Source organism: Melospiza georgiana, chromosome 3, assembly GCF_028018845.1.
Source record: "Melospiza georgiana isolate bMelGeo1 chromosome 3, bMelGeo1.pri, whole genome shotgun sequence".
In the NCBI taxonomy this organism is placed as follows: domain Eukaryota; kingdom Metazoa; phylum Chordata; class Aves; order Passeriformes; family Passerellidae; genus Melospiza; species Melospiza georgiana.
In genome coordinates this window covers 78688059-78705626 of record NC_080432.1, presented here as the reverse complement: position 1 = coordinate 78705626, position 17568 = coordinate 78688059, and the positions used below count along the sequence as shown (strand labels likewise).

Here is a 17568-nt window from a genome sequence, read left to right as displayed (position 1 = left end):
TTACATAGTAATGTAACAAAAAGTCTCTCATAGAAACAGCAGCTTTGTACATGAGATTGAATATATTGTTTCAAAAAAGGCCACAGATAACAGCATCTCCTCACACAAAGCAGTTTTTCAACAGAGTAATAAAAAGTTACCAATTCTTCTGAAAAGTCTGTTTGTTCTGTTTCAATTTTTTTAAACAAAGCACTTGCCACTTTTCCCACAAATCAGAGAACCACTGAGTCATTTAGGTTGGAATAAATCTTTAAAATCATTGAGTCCAGGCATTAAGCAAGCACCTCTGTGTTCTCCACTAACCCATGTCACCAAGTGCCACATTCACGCATTATTTGAGCACTTCCAGGGATGGTGGATCCACCGCTACCCTGGGAAGACTTTTCTCCTACTTGACCACCCTTTCTGCAAAGAAATTTTTCATAATGTCAAATCTAAACTTGCTCTTGTACAGGGAATTTCTTCTTATCCTCTCACTTGTTAATTGTTCTTTGTTGTGCTCCTGAAATGCTTGCTTTGTTTTGCAAATTCAAGCTTAATTTACCACTAGATGGATTATTTGCATCAGATGCTAATTTGAAAAGCTTATCTCTGTTGATACTTTTCACCTGAGGACAGAAGAACCCTGCCTGTTGGCTCAGCATCTGGAATCTACCACATGGAAGCAAATTTTAAAAACACATCATTGTAATATTTGATACTGGTACTTTTAAAAAGGCAAAGGTTTACATATGGTCATGGGTGGAGAAAAATTAGACAAAGCTAAAATTTCATTAGAGAAAGAAAATTTAAAGGACTTTTATTTTAAGGCTGGAATGTCATTTTGAGCACAGCCCAAAAGCTGTCTCTCATAGAGAGAGCATTCAGTTTTTGATAAGATATCTCAGTCCCATGGAAGACTATGACTTATTTGAAAGTGATATCGTTGATTGGTTTACTTCCAGCAAACTTCCTCTACTGCTGGTAGCATTTCAGTGCCTGTGTCCATCCTGGACTTGCCATCTGTGATTTCATTGTTCCATTCAAGAGTATCCATCACTTTTTTGGATTTTGTAGGCAATGAAGTCAGCTAAGCAATGAAATATTTCTAATAAAATAAAGTGTGTCATAGATGAGGAATGTTTTCTTACATACCATGCTGAGACATTCAAACCCATTTAAACTGATGGGATTTCCACAGTCCAGATAATAATCTGTATATATGGACCAAATGATCTTTGAAAAATCTGTATTTAATCGTGGGATTCAGCAGGCAGATGAGGACTTGAAGCTGGTGGCTGTTTATTTGTAGTCACATGCCCAGCCTCCCTGTAACCAGCAGGGATGTAGTGAGAGCAGCCAGCAGAGTCTGAAGAAGGAATTCAGCTATCAAAATGGTGCTTCAGTTTTGGAATATGTGAGATTACACTCTTGTTTCCATTGGCTGTAAATTAGATCTCTGGGGTCTGCCAAGAGCATCTTAGGCCTGTGCATATCTTCAGTGTGGATACCTACAAATAAGCACCTGTCTTTTTAAGTCTCTTCAGCCACTTCCAACCCCATCACTTCAGATTTTCTTCTTTGAAAAGAAAATCCCTCATTTTACAACTTTCAGTCCACGTCTGTGCATATGTTGCCATCTCAGATTAAAAAAATGTCATCTGTTACATGTTCTCCTGAGATCAAGGAACATCTTTTTACAAATAATGAGTATTCTTAAAGATAACTCACTGGGGGTTTGATTCTCTTTTGACAGCCTCAGGAAAAGAATAATAGACATTGAACAAGCATCAAAAAAAAAAAAAAAAAGTGATAGAAACAAGTACCATAAAGAAATACTCTGATATTTTCTGAAGTCTTCAAGAGTATTTCATGACATTTTGAGTAATTTGTTAGTTTAATTAATCACATTTACTTTATTTTGTAGGAATGATTTCGAAGAGTATTTTGACATCTTGATCACAAATGCTTTGAAACCTGGTTTCTTCTCCCATACACCAAATCAAAGACCTTTCCGAACTCTTGGTAAGTTGCAGCTGTAAGTCCCTTCTCATCTGCTTACTTCTATGGAAAAAAAAAAAAAAGAAAATTAACGCAACTGAACACTGACAGTGGAGTGGGAAGTGGACTAAAATTCTGTGAAGATTGAGGAGCATTGAGAAATTAAAAATTACAGTGTTGAGGACAATTAAAAGGCAGAGCTGTGATAGTAATTGAAATACATTGGGGTTCAGATATTTCATCAATAATGAAAAAGAAGCTTCATTGTGCTCACAGGGTCATGCAGAGAAAACAATTTAGTTCTGGGAAAAAACAAAGCAGAAATACTTAAAGAATTTAAAGAAAATTAGGAGAACTGTACAAATAAAATTGTAAAGCTGAAGGAAAGAATTTATGATGGAAATCTGACAGCATTAAGTGTGTTTACTTTGGCTAAATAATGAGAGAGCAGGTGAAAAGGAAGCACCCCTGTACTCACTTAATTTAATTAAAACAATCTGAAGCACTTGGCAGTGTTATCCATTAGGTAATTAAGATTGTAACACAGGAGGTTTATAAGAGCAATGTTCATTGAACTACAAATAACAATAAAACATTGCTGAAGACAGTTTACTTTTCCATATTTTGGTAATTACCTTTATGATTAAGTTACCTGAAAATTAATCTTATAGCCAAAATAACTTAAGTCGGCATACACTAAACCACAGTTGATCATTAATTTATGACAGGAAAAGCACATTCCAGCCCAAAAGAAATTTTGCTTATGTAACTTCTACAGTAAATCTGAAACAAGCAGCAAAAATACATATTGAAACTATATTTTAATGTTTCACATATTTATATAGGAAAATAAGAAGTATCTTAGGTGTGATTTTTCAAGGATTAGTTCAAATAGTTGCCAAGCTGACAATTTGAGAAAAAAGTAATCTCAGAAGGGAAATTGAAACTACTTGTATGAAAGGAGAAAGGGGAATAAAATCATAAAGGGTGAAAGAGGCTTAGTTCTGCAACCATTTGATTTAGTTTTGTGTAAAGCAAATTGAAAATAAAATGTAATTCACTTTGGATTTCTTTTAAACAATCTGATTAGCCTGACTTCCTGAGGAAATCCTGCTGTGTCCTTCTGTCAGAAATCCAGCCAGCAGCTTTTGGACCTGTTGGGCAGTTTCAGTAAATTTAATAGACTGCCAAAAAGCTCCAGGATACTTTGATGAGGGTTTTTTTGTTTTGGTTGGGGATTTTTTTTGTGCAAAAAAGGGGCAGAATAAAGGGAGAAGACCAAGTTACTCTCTCCATTGATAATATGTAGCATTGGCATAATCACCACATTGAGCTGTAAGGAACAGTTCTCATGAAGATGTTTCTTTCCATCCTTTCAAACAGGAACAGCATTATCTGGAGTCCTCTTACTTACTTTGTGGTTTTCTTTCAGTTTATATCCTGACAACGCAAAGGGGCTCAAATGTCAGTCAATCACTCATTATTTTAATACCTTATTATTGCAAAATAAAATGTAGTTTTTGTTCTGGACACTTCACTATCTAAATAGATGAAGCATGCAAACATAACTGAAGTAATAATCAGATAAATAATTTGTTGCAACCACTAACCTGAGAGTGTATTTTTTTTCTCAATATGTTTGTATCCAAAGACAGTAACTGCTGTCTTCTGCAAGACCAACCACAACTTTCACAGCAAAGACTTATACACATAGGGCAGATTTTTAGAGATATGTTTAAAAGTGCTGTAGAGCTTGTTAAAGACTACATGAAGTTTAAACCATAAAAGTAGGATCATTTATATGAGAAAATTCCCAAAATAATAATACATATCTATAATGTTTATTTTGCTGCCCTACCTCTGTGTTCCTCACAGCAGCTGAAACAGTATACAGTGAAGTTTCGAACACATTGACAGGGAGCAGTTTTGCAGTTTTCAGAATTTTTAAGGCTTTTTTTCATATCAGAACCACTGAAAATTCAAAAATCTCAGTTTCTAGTTTCTTTCTTCCTGTTGGCACTACAGACTTCAGGCAGAAGAGTTTGGCCACTGTGCTGCAGATCAAGGGGACAAAATTTTCGTATTTTTCCTTTGAAAAATTAAAAATCTGTAGGTGGACATCATAGTAAATATTTTCTTAAAGCACAGAGACTAAACTTTTGCTAAGGTAATTTAGGGTAAAAAAACCTTGTTCTAGGAAGAAATGTGTTGGGAAGTAATGTGTTGTTTCTAGGAAGAAAATAAACTGAAGTAATTGCTTATTGTTGTTACCCATTTCTCCAGGTCTGAGTCTCAGCCATGTTGTTCCAACCATTCAGTCTGAGCTGCAATAAATTCCTAATGGTACGATTTTTCATTGTGCTATAAATGGACTTAAGGATAAGGCACAAAATATGGAATGTGTTCTTAATTTCAAATATCCCAAGTGTTGCATTGTGTACTGGAGCTAAATATTATTTATCTGTAACAGGACTTCTGCTCCAGATTTTGAAGGAAAGGTTTTGAAGTTTAGTAAAGAGCAGGATAAATTATTCTCAGTGAATTGGTTCAAAAGGCAGTTGTATTCAGTAGGCATTTGAAGGAGAACGAGAAACAGGACAAGATGACAAAGGAGGCATTGTCTGGAAATGTGATATTGGGTAACAGCTCTGGAAAAGTGTTTTTTTCAGCAGACAAGTAATTTTAGAGCTAATCCATTTAGAAACCATGAAAAATTGTTTTAATTGATCAATTAAAATTGCATCACTATTTCATTTTCATTTCAAGATGTGCATCCTTTAAAGCAACCAAAACACTGTTTGAAAGCCTGAAAGATTTGTATTTAATTTTGCATAATTTTCTTTCAAAGTACCATTCTGTTAAGTGAAGGAACAGTTTATATGTATCTTTACAGATTTTAGGACAGCTACACTTATTTTATCTGGCAAAATGGTTTTTATGATTAGGGGTAACTTATGTAGCAAAGGATATATTTTGTGAAAACAGAGCTGCACGTAAAAATACCCCCAGCCTTTGCTACCATAATATAAATACTCCATAACTAACTTGTTATTCATGAGGTTGTATTTTGTTTTACATAGGGAAATTCCTCTCATGGTTCTTGAAAGTACTAATAATATCTTGAGCTACAAGACCTAAGGATCATGTTGAAAAAATTTGCGTAAATCCTATGTTGACAAGGAAGGATTTTCTTTGCTTTCAACAGCTACATCCAGCTTAAAATAATTTCTTATTCCATGAAGGGCTTGAAGGAATATAAATAGAAAAGACAGTTGTGAATTATATGATAATCTGCAATACATGAAGATTTCTGTAACATTTGACAACAGAGCTTTCCCTTTATCACATCACTTTTTAATGCATATCAAATTACTAGCCTGACTGCTAGTCCTGATCATTGCCAGATACATCCAAAATTATAATTGAAATGCTAAAGATAACCCTTAATTCCCTGGAAGCCTTCTCTAAGTCTGTATTCACAGGGAAGTCTGCTTGGTCTTAAAGAATGCTTATATATCTTTTATTTTCAGCTCAGGCACAGCTGTCTTTTCTGATCTGGTTTGTTTTTGTTTTGGTTTTGTTTTTGTTTTTTTCCATAAATTGGAAATGTATTGCTGACTGTTCAGTGCCTGAATTTAAAACACACACTTCAAAACTTATGTATAGCCTCATGTGCATGTATCTGTACAGGCTGAAAACAATCCTACAGATGTAGTGCCAGTGAATACCACTTTCAAAGCCTGCTTTCAGTTACACTTCCAGGCTGTCTTCCTTCCTCTGAACTTGAATTTCTGTCCATCTTAAGGTGCCTCTGTTGCAGAATGTAACTTCCCATTTAAGAAACTTTCAGTCCTCTAATTTTTTATGGTTTTCTGGTAACTGCCATTTTAACAGTTCTGAGCACAAGCTTCTTCTCCCTTCTAAAAATACAAGAAAACTCTACAAGTCGAAAGGACCAATTAGAGAGAAAAATATGGAGATGGGATATAAGACACCATGTCCCTGCAATAAAGATCATCTTTGGTTATTAGGGACTGCAAGACTTCAGAAGATGGTGATCCCATGTCTGCTACTTGAGTTTTCTTTTGCCATCTTTTGTGAACAACTGCATTTGACTGCACCAGAGATGGGCTGGGGGATCCAGCTGGTGGGGGCATGGGAGGAGGGAGGTAGAGTAAGAGCAGAGCAGGACATGGAAGCATAGAGGGGAAAGGGATTTCACACTGATGGGGTTTTCTGAATATCAGGTCTTTGCTTTTTGACTTCTACTGTTGCCTCAAGGAGGACTTTTGCAATAAGGCTAGTGTCTCAAACATAGCTTAACATGATGTACCCGTGTCCTGGGCTGACTGGGGCTCCCAGCTGGCCCTCCAGCCCCAGCAGGGGATGCAGCACTGTCCTCCCACAGGTCTCAGAGCTCAGGAAGCCTTTTGCAGGGATGCCCACAAAGGGCCTCATCTCTCAGGAGGCACAAGAAGAATAACAACAGCACCAGCAAAGCGCACCTGTGTAATCTTTTCTCCCCTGGCTCAGGGTGTTCCTGTATCTAATGCAGCTGTGCTTGTTGCCATTCTTCTGGAGATGGTGCCTGTTCAGACCAGTCTGTGGGGATATGTTCTGTAACATCAGGCCACATAATAATGCATTTTTGCTGGAAGCTTGTGACAGAATGCGTGTAAAGGGTGCACTGGCTGCACACTGCATTATTCAAGAGCTATCAAGTCCATAACCATTTCCTATATCTCTTCTACAGGAAGATGCCTTTATATTTTATAACATCCCACAGTGCCATATGGCCCTTAAAAGCCATGCTACTCTTTTTTTAAGGGAAGTGCTGTTTAGCAATTCTTTAAAGTGTATTGGCACTGTTTTTCATGTGATTTCCAGCTTTTTAGGAAAGAAAAATGATTAAAACTAACAAGTAATGTTATTTTGTACTCTAGTTTTCAAAAAATCTTTTCGTACCTCACAGTACATGACATTAAGAGTCTCTTAATGCTCTAATATCAGAAACAGATTCTGTAATAAGCTGACAGTAGGAGGTCCACGATTGAAAGGGATAAAGCATCTTGTTGTGTACCCAAGCCACCACTGAGAAATAATTCCCAACTCTAATCTCAGCCAGGGATTTTCATTTTATCCATGATTTCTGAGAAAAAGGAGTTTCTTTTTAAGCAACTGGTTAGTACAGATGATTATATAGACTTAACTTCATATTCAGTGCTAGAACCTGACTGTTTTTAATTTTTTTAATGAGAAACCAAAAGGATTATGGAAGTACCTTATAAAGGTGCTTCCTTCAGGTGACACCCTCTTTGGCAACATGATCAATGTCTGACTCCACTTTCTGAAAAGCAGGCTAGGACAGGTCTGTAGGGCTGACAGTGGAAGACACATACAAAGAAATTTAATCTCCTATACCAAGGTTTGTTTTCATACAAATATTCATAATCCACTGGAGAAGCTCAGAGATTATTTCAAGAAAATCCACAATGTTAGGGTTCTTCGATGACTGTTTCACCTCCTATCCTTAGTTTAAATGATCTTAGTCTAAAACTATTCCACTTTGTGTACATCCTTTGCAAAGATATCAGCCACTTCAGATTTTTTTTCCTTGACAGTGTAAACAGCTGTCTCAGAGACTACTGGTTTCCTGATCTTATTTATGTCCTGTGGACAAACATTTAAAAAAATCAACAGGTGTTACCTTGTAATCAAAGGGACTTACCAATCAATCTTTTTAAGGTTTGCTAGATGGTACCTGTATGTAGTTTAAAATCAACACTTTGGGAATAATTTGAGAACAGAGGTGATCATTTTCTATCATGTCCTCAATGTTTGTAATTAAGATGAGAGTCATTTAACTGTCCTGATGGGTTAACAAACTCTTTTCTAGCAGTTAAATTTTATTTCATTTTTGGTAAACATAGTCTGTGGTAACAGTTTGGATTTTGGGTTTTACGTGTTCAGTGCAAAGTTCTGTAAATTTAAAACAGGTGCAAAAAGCAAAATTGAGTTGGGCCAGCACATGCTCACATCCTTTTGCAGAGCAGGTTTTTAAAGTCACAGGCTTCTTTCTTTCTGATAGTTTCCAAAGTCCTTGGCTACCATGTTTGATGGTCTTTGCCTCATTAAAACAAATGCCTTGTACAATTTTGTTCCACGACAGAGATAATGAATTAGAACTTGAGGACATACAATTGATCACTAACTGGCAGTGCATCATTTATAAACCTTTTGTGAAATGCAGGAGACACTGCAGCTTGCACTGATAGTGTGTGTAGCTACTACTGCAGTGGCGTGATTAAACTGGTGTAAGTTCTTCAAGTCGTGACTCTGTAGCAGTTAGACCATGTGGAAGCCAAAGAATGACTTTCCCTTACAGCACATTCCTCTTGGCAATCCGAGCTGGGAAGCCATTCCTTTTCTTAGGAAGAGTGGAGTGAGTGTGTTTTGTTCTGTTTGTTTGGGGTTGGTTTTTGAACAGGCTTTACTGGTACTTGCTTCAGAAGTGAGGCCAGATTGTCATCACATCATTTATACAAATTTATTTACACAAATTATGGGTTTCACTCAGGCATTTTACAGCACATCAGAAGCTGGAGGTTGGGCAGCAAAGCTCTATTTTTGTTTCTACCAGGAGGGCACCATGTTGGCCTGACTACAGCAATTCGCTATAAACCTGGAGCATGGGCCAAGGGCTGGGATTTCAGCTAATGCCTGAAACTGGCCATGGGAGGTGCCTGGTTATCAGCTGAACTGGCCAGTGGAAATTGGGTTTGGTGCTCCTTCTTGAGCTCCTTTGGCTCAACCATATTAGCCAGAAGAGCTACCAGGACACAAGCTAATTCTTTAACATTTACTCTGTTTGCCTAAGCATTAAGGATTTCGTGGTATATGTGGGTAGGAATTTCCACCCATCCCTTACTGCAAACCTCTATCGATACTGCAATTTCAACCACATTTGAGTCTGGCCTAGCATTCTGTGAGATATTACACCCTCAGCAGGCTGGAGAGGAAAAGATGGGCCTATCACTGCCAACCCAGAGAAAGGCTGCAGTACAAACTTCCCCTTGATTAGATATTTGAGTATCCATCCGTGAGAAACTAGCTACAAATGACCCAGCTACTGGAAAATGACACAGTAGTTGGGTCATTTGAGAGACCCTGCGCCCTAAGAGACTTTCAGTGAATGCAACAGCGCAAGAAAACTTCATAGGAAGATAGTCCCCATTATTTTCACTGTTGTTCATAAACAACTCCCTATTTAATTTTTCTTTTCTAAAGAAAAAAATTTAACAGTGTTTGAAGTAAGGCATCTCTTTGTTGCTGAGTATTGAGATGCATTCTCCAATGCCCATCCTTCTTTAAAAGAAAAAAACTTACGGTAAATATGTCAGGCCAAGGTCCTTATATGTTTGCATAGTGTTCAAAGTACTTCAGAGGATAAAAGGAACAATAAGTCATTCATCCAAAAATCAAAACAGTGAAAAACTGCAACTTGCTTCTGCATGAAGACAGCAGGGGCTGCTTCAGCTGATTAACTTTGATATTAAATAGCGTGTTTGGCACAGAGCTGATAAGAATATTACAGACAACTAGTTCAAAGAAAGTTTAAACTGCTGCTTTCAAAAGCATGGTATCTACAATATTCCTTTTGTTAAAACGGGAAAACATGTTTAGCATATTTGCCAAGTACTCCAAAACAGAATTCTTTGTGTATAGAGAGTATATTTTCATTTTTAAAAGGAGTTACAGTAACTGCTACAGTAACACTACTACAATATCCTAGCTATTGATTACATCATGTTATATTCAAGGCCTTGAAGGATAAAACTCAAACCCCTTTTCTTTAAGCTGTTGTGTAAGGATGTGATAAGAGTCACTTTCTGTCTTCTAGGAGCCCACAGGCAGACCAGATAAACAAATGTTAGAAAAACAAAAGCACTGGCTTTTTTGTTTGAGCTAAAGAACCAAGATATTGAGTGACCTCCCCTGCACCATATCTCTGGCAGATATGTATGTTCACCTAAGATATGTAATGTCCTAATCCAGAAGCAGTGAAGAAAACTGAGTTTGAATAAGGACTCGTCAGTCTTGATTGTGAAAATCCTTTTAGCTCTTATTAAAGACTTAGCATATGGAAAAATTGACATTATTTCAGTTAATTCTGCTAGATTTAATTTTTATGGTTCATTAATATGTCCTTTGTAATTTTAGAGAAATGGACCTATGAGCTCTATGTGTTCTATATTGAAATTAATCAAATTATTTGATAGTTATCCAGCAATTATTTCAAATTATTGAAAGTGATAAGCTCAGTTAGTTGTTTATTTTAGAAGACGGCTGCATACCAGTGGTTCAGGCCATGTTCGTGGTTCATTTTATGAAAGAAACTTCCTTCATAGAGAACCATGTCAAATGCCTTGAAACACACACATACACCATGTAATTAGGAGGTCACTAAAAGTCAACAGAAGAACCTCTGTCATAGTTCTGTGATCACCTTCTGGTGTTGTTTCTTTATTGTCTTTTATTTCAGAATGCTAGCAGAGGGTAGAACTCCAGTACAGTCTGATCTGGATTATACCAGAGAGATAAGGCAGGGAAACTGCCCCACTTAGGAAGCCAAATTAATATAAAAAATGCAGCTCCTTTTTACAGCAGAATGAGCTAAGGGCCTGTCAACCCAACTCTCTCCTGCCAGTGGGTGCCCACAGAACATAAATTGCCATAACCTAAAACCTGTGTTTTCAAAACCAAAGCCAAAATGCCAAAATGACCACTTTGTATTCCAGACAAAACTGTATTCAGCAGATTATCTGGCTTAAGGGAATTCTTCTCCAAAACATGAAAATGTTATTAAGAGGAGATGATTCTTTCCCTTCATATTCTCTAAGAAAAACAGACAATATATAGAAGCAAAGCAGTGTGCACTCAACTTAGACTACATTTATAGTCTGATAATAATATATCATGCATAAAAATTCTTGGGATTAATGGAAGATTTTACACTGAATGTGGAGACCCAGTTCTGTATGGAAGAGAAAAGCAAATGTATATTTCCATATATGAGCAAGGCTTGCCAAATCTACTCTTATTAGCATTGAGATTAGCTCAGCTGGTTAGAGCATGGTGCTAATAACACCAACGGGTTTGTTGCAGCAGTAGTAGCAGCCATTCTGTAATAATACCTTGAGTTCTCATGTTTATGTTTCCTTAGAAATGCTAAAGAATGTGTAGCAATTTTTTAGACAGATAATTTGATTCAATACCCACAATTCTAGACTAGAAGGGTGAAATTGTGGTTATGATTGTCTTTTCACCTTCATTCTATTTCCCAGCACATACAATAGTGTCCATGTCTGGGGGGGAAGAACTAAATTGAAATTTCAAAAGACTGAAAGGAGCACTAGAGAGGCAAACCATGCACAACTCAGCAGCTGTTCTGGCATTAAGAGAACACATATTTCCATTTTATTTGTTTTGTACAATTTTATTATTAGATGGTTAAACAGATACATTTTATTTTGTCCATGAAATAATAAATGTCCCTCTGGAAAGCATATAAATTTATGTAGATCATTACCAGACTCTACTGCTGTTTCTAAGTAGGATGTTACACCCTTGGTAGCTTATTCAAAACCTGTCTTTTTTTACTTTCCAAATCTGTATCAGAGAAATGGATCATTTTAAGAAGCTATTTTTTTGTATGGAGTTGCAAGCCTCTTGCTGTCGTGATTTCACCCAGCCAGCATCCAAGCCACTCACTCACTGCCCCACCAGCAGGATTGGAGAGATAATCAGAAGGTAAAAGGCAGAAACTCATGGGTCAAGATAAAGACAGTTTAATAAGTTAAACAGTTTAATAAGTTAACTTTTGAAAGTTAAAGCAAAAGCTGTTCACTCAGGCAAAACAAAACAATTCACAGCTTCCCATGGGCAGGCAGGTGTTCAGCCATGCCCAGGACAGCAGTGCCCCATCACACGTAACTGTGACTTGAGAAGGCAAACTCCATCACTCTGTGTTCCCCTTCCTTCTTCCTCCCCTCACTTTATATACTGAACATGATGTCAAATGGTCTGGAAAATCCCTTTGGTCAGTTGGGGTCACTCTCCCAGCTGTGTCTCCTCCCAAACTCCTATGGCACCTCCAACTTTCCTTGCCAGCATGGAAGTACTAAAAGCAGAAAAGGCCTTGACTCTGTGTTAGCTCAGTAGTAACAAAAACATTTTATTTTGTTACTGTGCTCATCACAAATCCAAAACACGGCCCCCATACCAGCCACTTGGAAGAAAATTAACCCTCCCCCAGTGACACCCACCAGGCTTCTTGAAACAAAAATTGACTCAGAATTATGTTTTAAGGGTACTGCCATATGTCAAAAATCAAAGGTGTGTTTTGAAACAATGAAATACCAGGAATAGATACAGAAACCGGTGTGTAGAAACTGCTCTGGCTGTCTACTATATATCCTCAGCCACCTCCCACTGCAGGCAGTGAAGGGCCAGCAGTGCTGGTCCATGGAGGGCTTTGCAGTGCCCAAACAGCAGTGCCTGCACTGCACACTGACCCAGAGCTGTGTTTCCTGTAGCAGAGCCTTCACACTGTGTTTCTGCACCTGAATCCCAGCTGAGGTGTGCTCATTGCTAATTACAGACCTGCAGTGCTGATCAAGAGAGCCCCAAGGAACCCAAATGTCATGCAGAATTGGCACAGATCCTATGGAAGATGAGGGGTCCGAGGGATGGATCAGTAGTACAAATTTGTAAACTTTGCTGATCCACTAACATTTAGTGCAAACCTGTGTGAAATAATTTCACATTCTAGTTCTTAAAATTATGTCAAAATCCAAACAGAATTCCTGGAAGGAAGAAAAATTACCTTTGAAATGGGGGACTTACCAGTATGACTTTGCAGGGCAAAAATCATTCTTTGACATACATAACATGTTCATAAACAATACATTATAGAAGTAAGGAGTTTTTTTCTCTGTGTAATTTTTTTCATCAGTAGAATTCAAAAGAAAAGATGAGTAGACAGAGATCCTCATAAAGAGTTACCTTGTGATTTGATTGGGAACCAATTTGGAAATTTAAATCCAGGCAGTTTGTAGTAAAGCAAAAATAAAATTGTGTATGGTACATTCTTGGCAAAGCAAGAGCTGGCAACGGATGCAGAAAGCTTCCCTTCAGCATAGTTTCCATGAATCTGTATGTGCTGGTTTTGATTAAGGAGCTTTAGAGTTCTCTTGTGTGTTCTCCAAAATGTCAGGCTTTTATTAAGGTTAGTCTGTAGAATTGTTTTTTGCAAAAAGCACATTTTGTTTTTTTGATCTGCTATTGGAAGCAAGTAGTGAAAAGAGCCCTAGAAATTAGCTGAGAACATGTAGACAAATCATAATCAAAGTCTGGGCTGAGATCTGCTTCAGTTTAATATGACAGCTGCTCTCTGCCTCAATTTCCCAGTTTCTTAATAGGGCAGCTTACCTAATGTTTATGAAGCAACCAGGAGAACTGCAAAGTGGCAAATGGCAGAGATCTGCAGCAAACAGCAGATGTGGATTTATCACATGAGGTAAATATCAAGTGTGTAGAGAGTCACCTTGTTCAGGAGCAGCTCTGCTTCTCCCACCAAGTACAGGGAAATAATGGGTCAGAAAATACAAAAATGGACTTTCCTTGGCTGGTAAGTGGTTGTGGAACACTGCATTGTTTAAGTGAGCCTAAGTCCTCCATACCTGATGTTCCAAAGGGAATTAGTTCTTGCAAACTGAAAGCTCAAAACGAAAAGTTGTATAACATCTTCGTTCTCACTGTCTTTGTTCTTCAGTCTATCTTTGTTATTCACATTAGGCTCCAGATGTCCTAAACTTCAATATGTATGCTGGCTGTTTTGCTAGGTAGAGTTAGTGACCCCAGGACTTTTTCTCTTCATTAGCAAACATGTTCATTCTAACTTGATTCATATCTGCTGTGAAACTACTTCATATGTTATTACTGTCCACAGATTCTAGGTGCCTCTGTGATACTGCCAGACTAAGGTTGAATGCTCCAAGATTATTATTTTTTCTGGAATACTAGTAGCAAGAGATTTTTATCTGTGAAATTCTTGCATAGAGAGATCTGGCACAATGCCCTTGGTTCTGAGACACCAGATAAAGCACATTTTCATAGAAATGGCCAAGTGGTTTTGCAAACCACACAAAATGCACAGATAAGGAACTGGAAAGGTAATCATAGATTGGTTGGGGTTAGAAGGAGACCTTGAGAATCATGTAGTTCCAACCTTCCTCCTAATGGACATATTCAGGTACACCAGGTTACTCCAAGCCCTGTACAACGTGGCCTTGAATACCTCCAGGGAGGGGGCATTCACAGCTTCCCTGGGAAACCTGTCCCCGTGCATCACCACCCTCACTGTAAAGATTTTTTTTCTAATAGCTAATCTAAAGCTACTCTCAATTTAAACCCATTTCCCATTGTTCTGTCACTACATGTCCTTGTAAATAATCTTGTCCCATCTTTCCTGTAAGTTCCCTTCAAGGTCCCAGTTAGGTCACCCCAAAGCTTTCCCTTCTCCAGGCTGAACAATCACAGTTCTCTCAGCCTTTCCTCATAGAAGAGGTGCTCCATCTCCCTGATCAATTTTGTCTCCTTCCTCTGGACTCAGTCCAGTAGGTCTGTGTCCTTCATGTGCTGAAGATCCCAGAGCTGGAAGCTGTATTCCAAGTGAGGTCTCAGGAGAGAAGGATAGTGCAGGGGAATCCTGTCAAAGGCTTTGCAGGAGTCCAGATAAATGACATTTTTAGCTTTTCCCTTATCCACTGTTGTGGTTATTCCATTACAGAGTCACTAGGCTGGTGAGACAGGATTTTTCCTTGGTGAAGCCATGCTGGCTACCTGGACTCTCCTCCCTGTCTTCCATGTACCTTAGGAAGTGTCAAAGGAATCATTTCTCTTTTACTTCTTCAGAAGACTCATTACTACAAATCTTTTCATGTTAGTCTTCCCTGCAAAGGATAGCTAAATATACTTTGCCAGAAAGGAATAGTTTCCAGTTTCACTTGCCATCTCCAGCCCAGTCACATTGTTCTGAGATTAACAGTGACTTTCACATGTAAGAACTCTTCCTGTTTGCTAGAACATTAATTTCCTAACGTTTTTCATTTTGTTTATTAAATACGAAGTTGTACTGTATCTCAACAGATACAGGAGCAAGGTTTTGTGTTGATTTTTATTATGGTGTCACCTGGCTCCTTAGCACACCTTAAACAGCTTCTTAAATCTCTGCCAGTTTTTCTTACCCTGTCACATTCTTTGTCCCTCCTTTGAATTCATTCATGACTGTGATCCACAGGGCCATGAAATTGTCCCCAGACCTCAAGAGTGAGTTTGTTGTCATTCTGCCTTCTATCACATACTCACACCTTCTCCTTACCTTCTTTTGTAATGTTTTTATCTAGAAGGAATAGGAATAATAGAAAATGCAGTAGAGACTGTAATAAAATCATTCTCATTGCAAAAAAATTGCAAAATCACCATTAGGATTCATTGATGATACATGAACAGAGATATGACTCCAAGGGGAGAGTCTAAAGTGAGTGTTAGGTGCCTCTTTCAGTGCCTCTTGAATGATTTCCTAAGCACAGGGAAACAAAATATAAGGCACAAAATATATCAGGAAAAAAGTGTATTTGCTGCTGAACAAAACCACCCAGGGTGATTGTGGGTATATTTCATATTTTTTCATATCTATGATTTTAAACTATTAGTGGCAGTTACTCTATTTTCTGGGAGAAAATGGTCCTTAACTATTTAATGCCATTATATTCTAATTAAATATTTTTTCTTTGATTGTTATTTGAGGTGCCAAGTACTATGAATAACCTAAAAAACTACTCCCTATTATTTAATACATATGTGAAGCAATGCTGAGGTAGAGTCTTCCCTGATAGCCATATTCAAATGGGTTTAATATCAGTATGATTTTTACATGTGTAATGTAATGTTTCTCTGCTACCATGAGATAAAAAGAATTCTTGGGTCAACAGAAGCCAGAACCCCTCTCTCAGTAGTCTCAGATATTAGCTTTTATTTCCAGAAGAAAAAAAAGATTAAGGCATCCAGTCTTCCTTAAAAATACCGGGTTTGGGTGGGGTTCTTTTAATTACTAAAGCTGAGCAAGGCTTTATTATCCACTATCTGCAGCTATACTTGTACAGTTACTAACAGGCAGAGAGCTGCATAGGTTTATTTGTTTATTTATTTTTAACTCCTAAATTTATTTTTCTGCATTTCAAATCTTAAATCTTAAGTTAGTCCTTAAAGGTTGATATAAAACTGTCCCCCTTCAGAGGCAGCCAATATTTGGAGCTGGAACTTCAGACAAAATAAAACAATTAAATTAAAGTAGGGATTTGAGACAGTGTAATAAGAGAGGAAAAAAGAATGGAACTACTTATGAATGATAAATCAACCTAGTTGTATAAATAGTTTTCATATAAAAGTTAATCAAAAAGTCTATTGTGTATTCCAGGTAAATCAGTGTAGTAACAATGCATGCTCATGTCTCCTATGCAATCATTATTCCCTTGAAATAACATATTTTAGGGAACTGAAAAATGAAGAGCTAAGGACCCTTGCAGCAGTGTCCCTATATTGGTTTGTGGGGATACATTTCTTCAGCATCAAATTGTCTATTCCAGTTTTCATATATATTTTATACCTGAAGTATTAAGATATAGGGGAAAAAGTTCTTAGTTTTTCTGTAACTGAGGATTAAAGAACTTTTGTTCTTTTTTTGGTCCTTGGTGTTTGGGTTTTTTTAAGTCTAAGGCCAAGGTAAATGATGGCAGGGACTTTTTCCCTATTACACTTCAGTGTCAGTTTTCAGTGGGGAAAAGTATGGTCCAAGAGCAAATTTCAGTATGCCTTATTTCAGGAGGTATTACTGGAGAGACTTAAACAGTTCAGATAAACTGGAATGCTACACAGTGCAAAGAAGATGCTTTGTGTGTCTCATTTTGATTTTAATTGAGAAATTGAGGCATTTTTCTGAAGTGGCAGGTTAGGTCAGAACTGTCTGATGGCCCTCATCTCATCTTCTCTGTTTCCCTCTGTGTTCTGCTTCCACCTCATGTATTCCCTGGTAAGACCAGCTATGGACAGGTGCTTGAACTGACCTGTATGTTTATATCAGGGATTTCTTCCCTCAATTACCTACCTTTCCTAACTTAATTTATTGGAAATGCTTTCTGGAAAAGCCTGTCTCTCTCCATAATTATACAGGGATGTCTAGGAATACTATAGTACTAATTTTAACATGATTATTTTTCTGAATATTGGAAGTTGGTCATTTATAAGACTCTGGATCTTTTTAAAAAACTAATGAGATTCAGAATAAAACTGCTCTAGAGAGGGAATTTATTTCTTTTCATACCTTTTGTACCTTTCCAAGATCCCTGTTTAAAAAAAAAAACAAAAGAGAACAAGAAAACCCTTACAAAATATGTGCAATGAAGAAGTGAAATTATGTAATGTCCACTTTACTCTTGCAGAGTATAAGTTTTCTTTTTTATAATTGCA

The 17568-nt window shown here is 37.4% G+C and overlaps 1 protein-coding gene across 1 annotated transcript in view; it reads left to right on the top strand.

The window, feature by feature from the left end:
• Positions 1 to 17568, top strand: part of NT5DC1 (5'-nucleotidase domain containing 1) — a 128010-nt gene that overhangs the window by 83636 nt on the left and 26806 nt on the right. The window contains exon 8 of the mRNA XM_058021427.1: positions 1907 to 2004. Coding sequence (XP_057877410.1) covers positions 1907 to 2004 — 98 coding nt within the window. The remainder of the gene's footprint in view (positions 1 to 1906; positions 2005 to 17568) is intronic.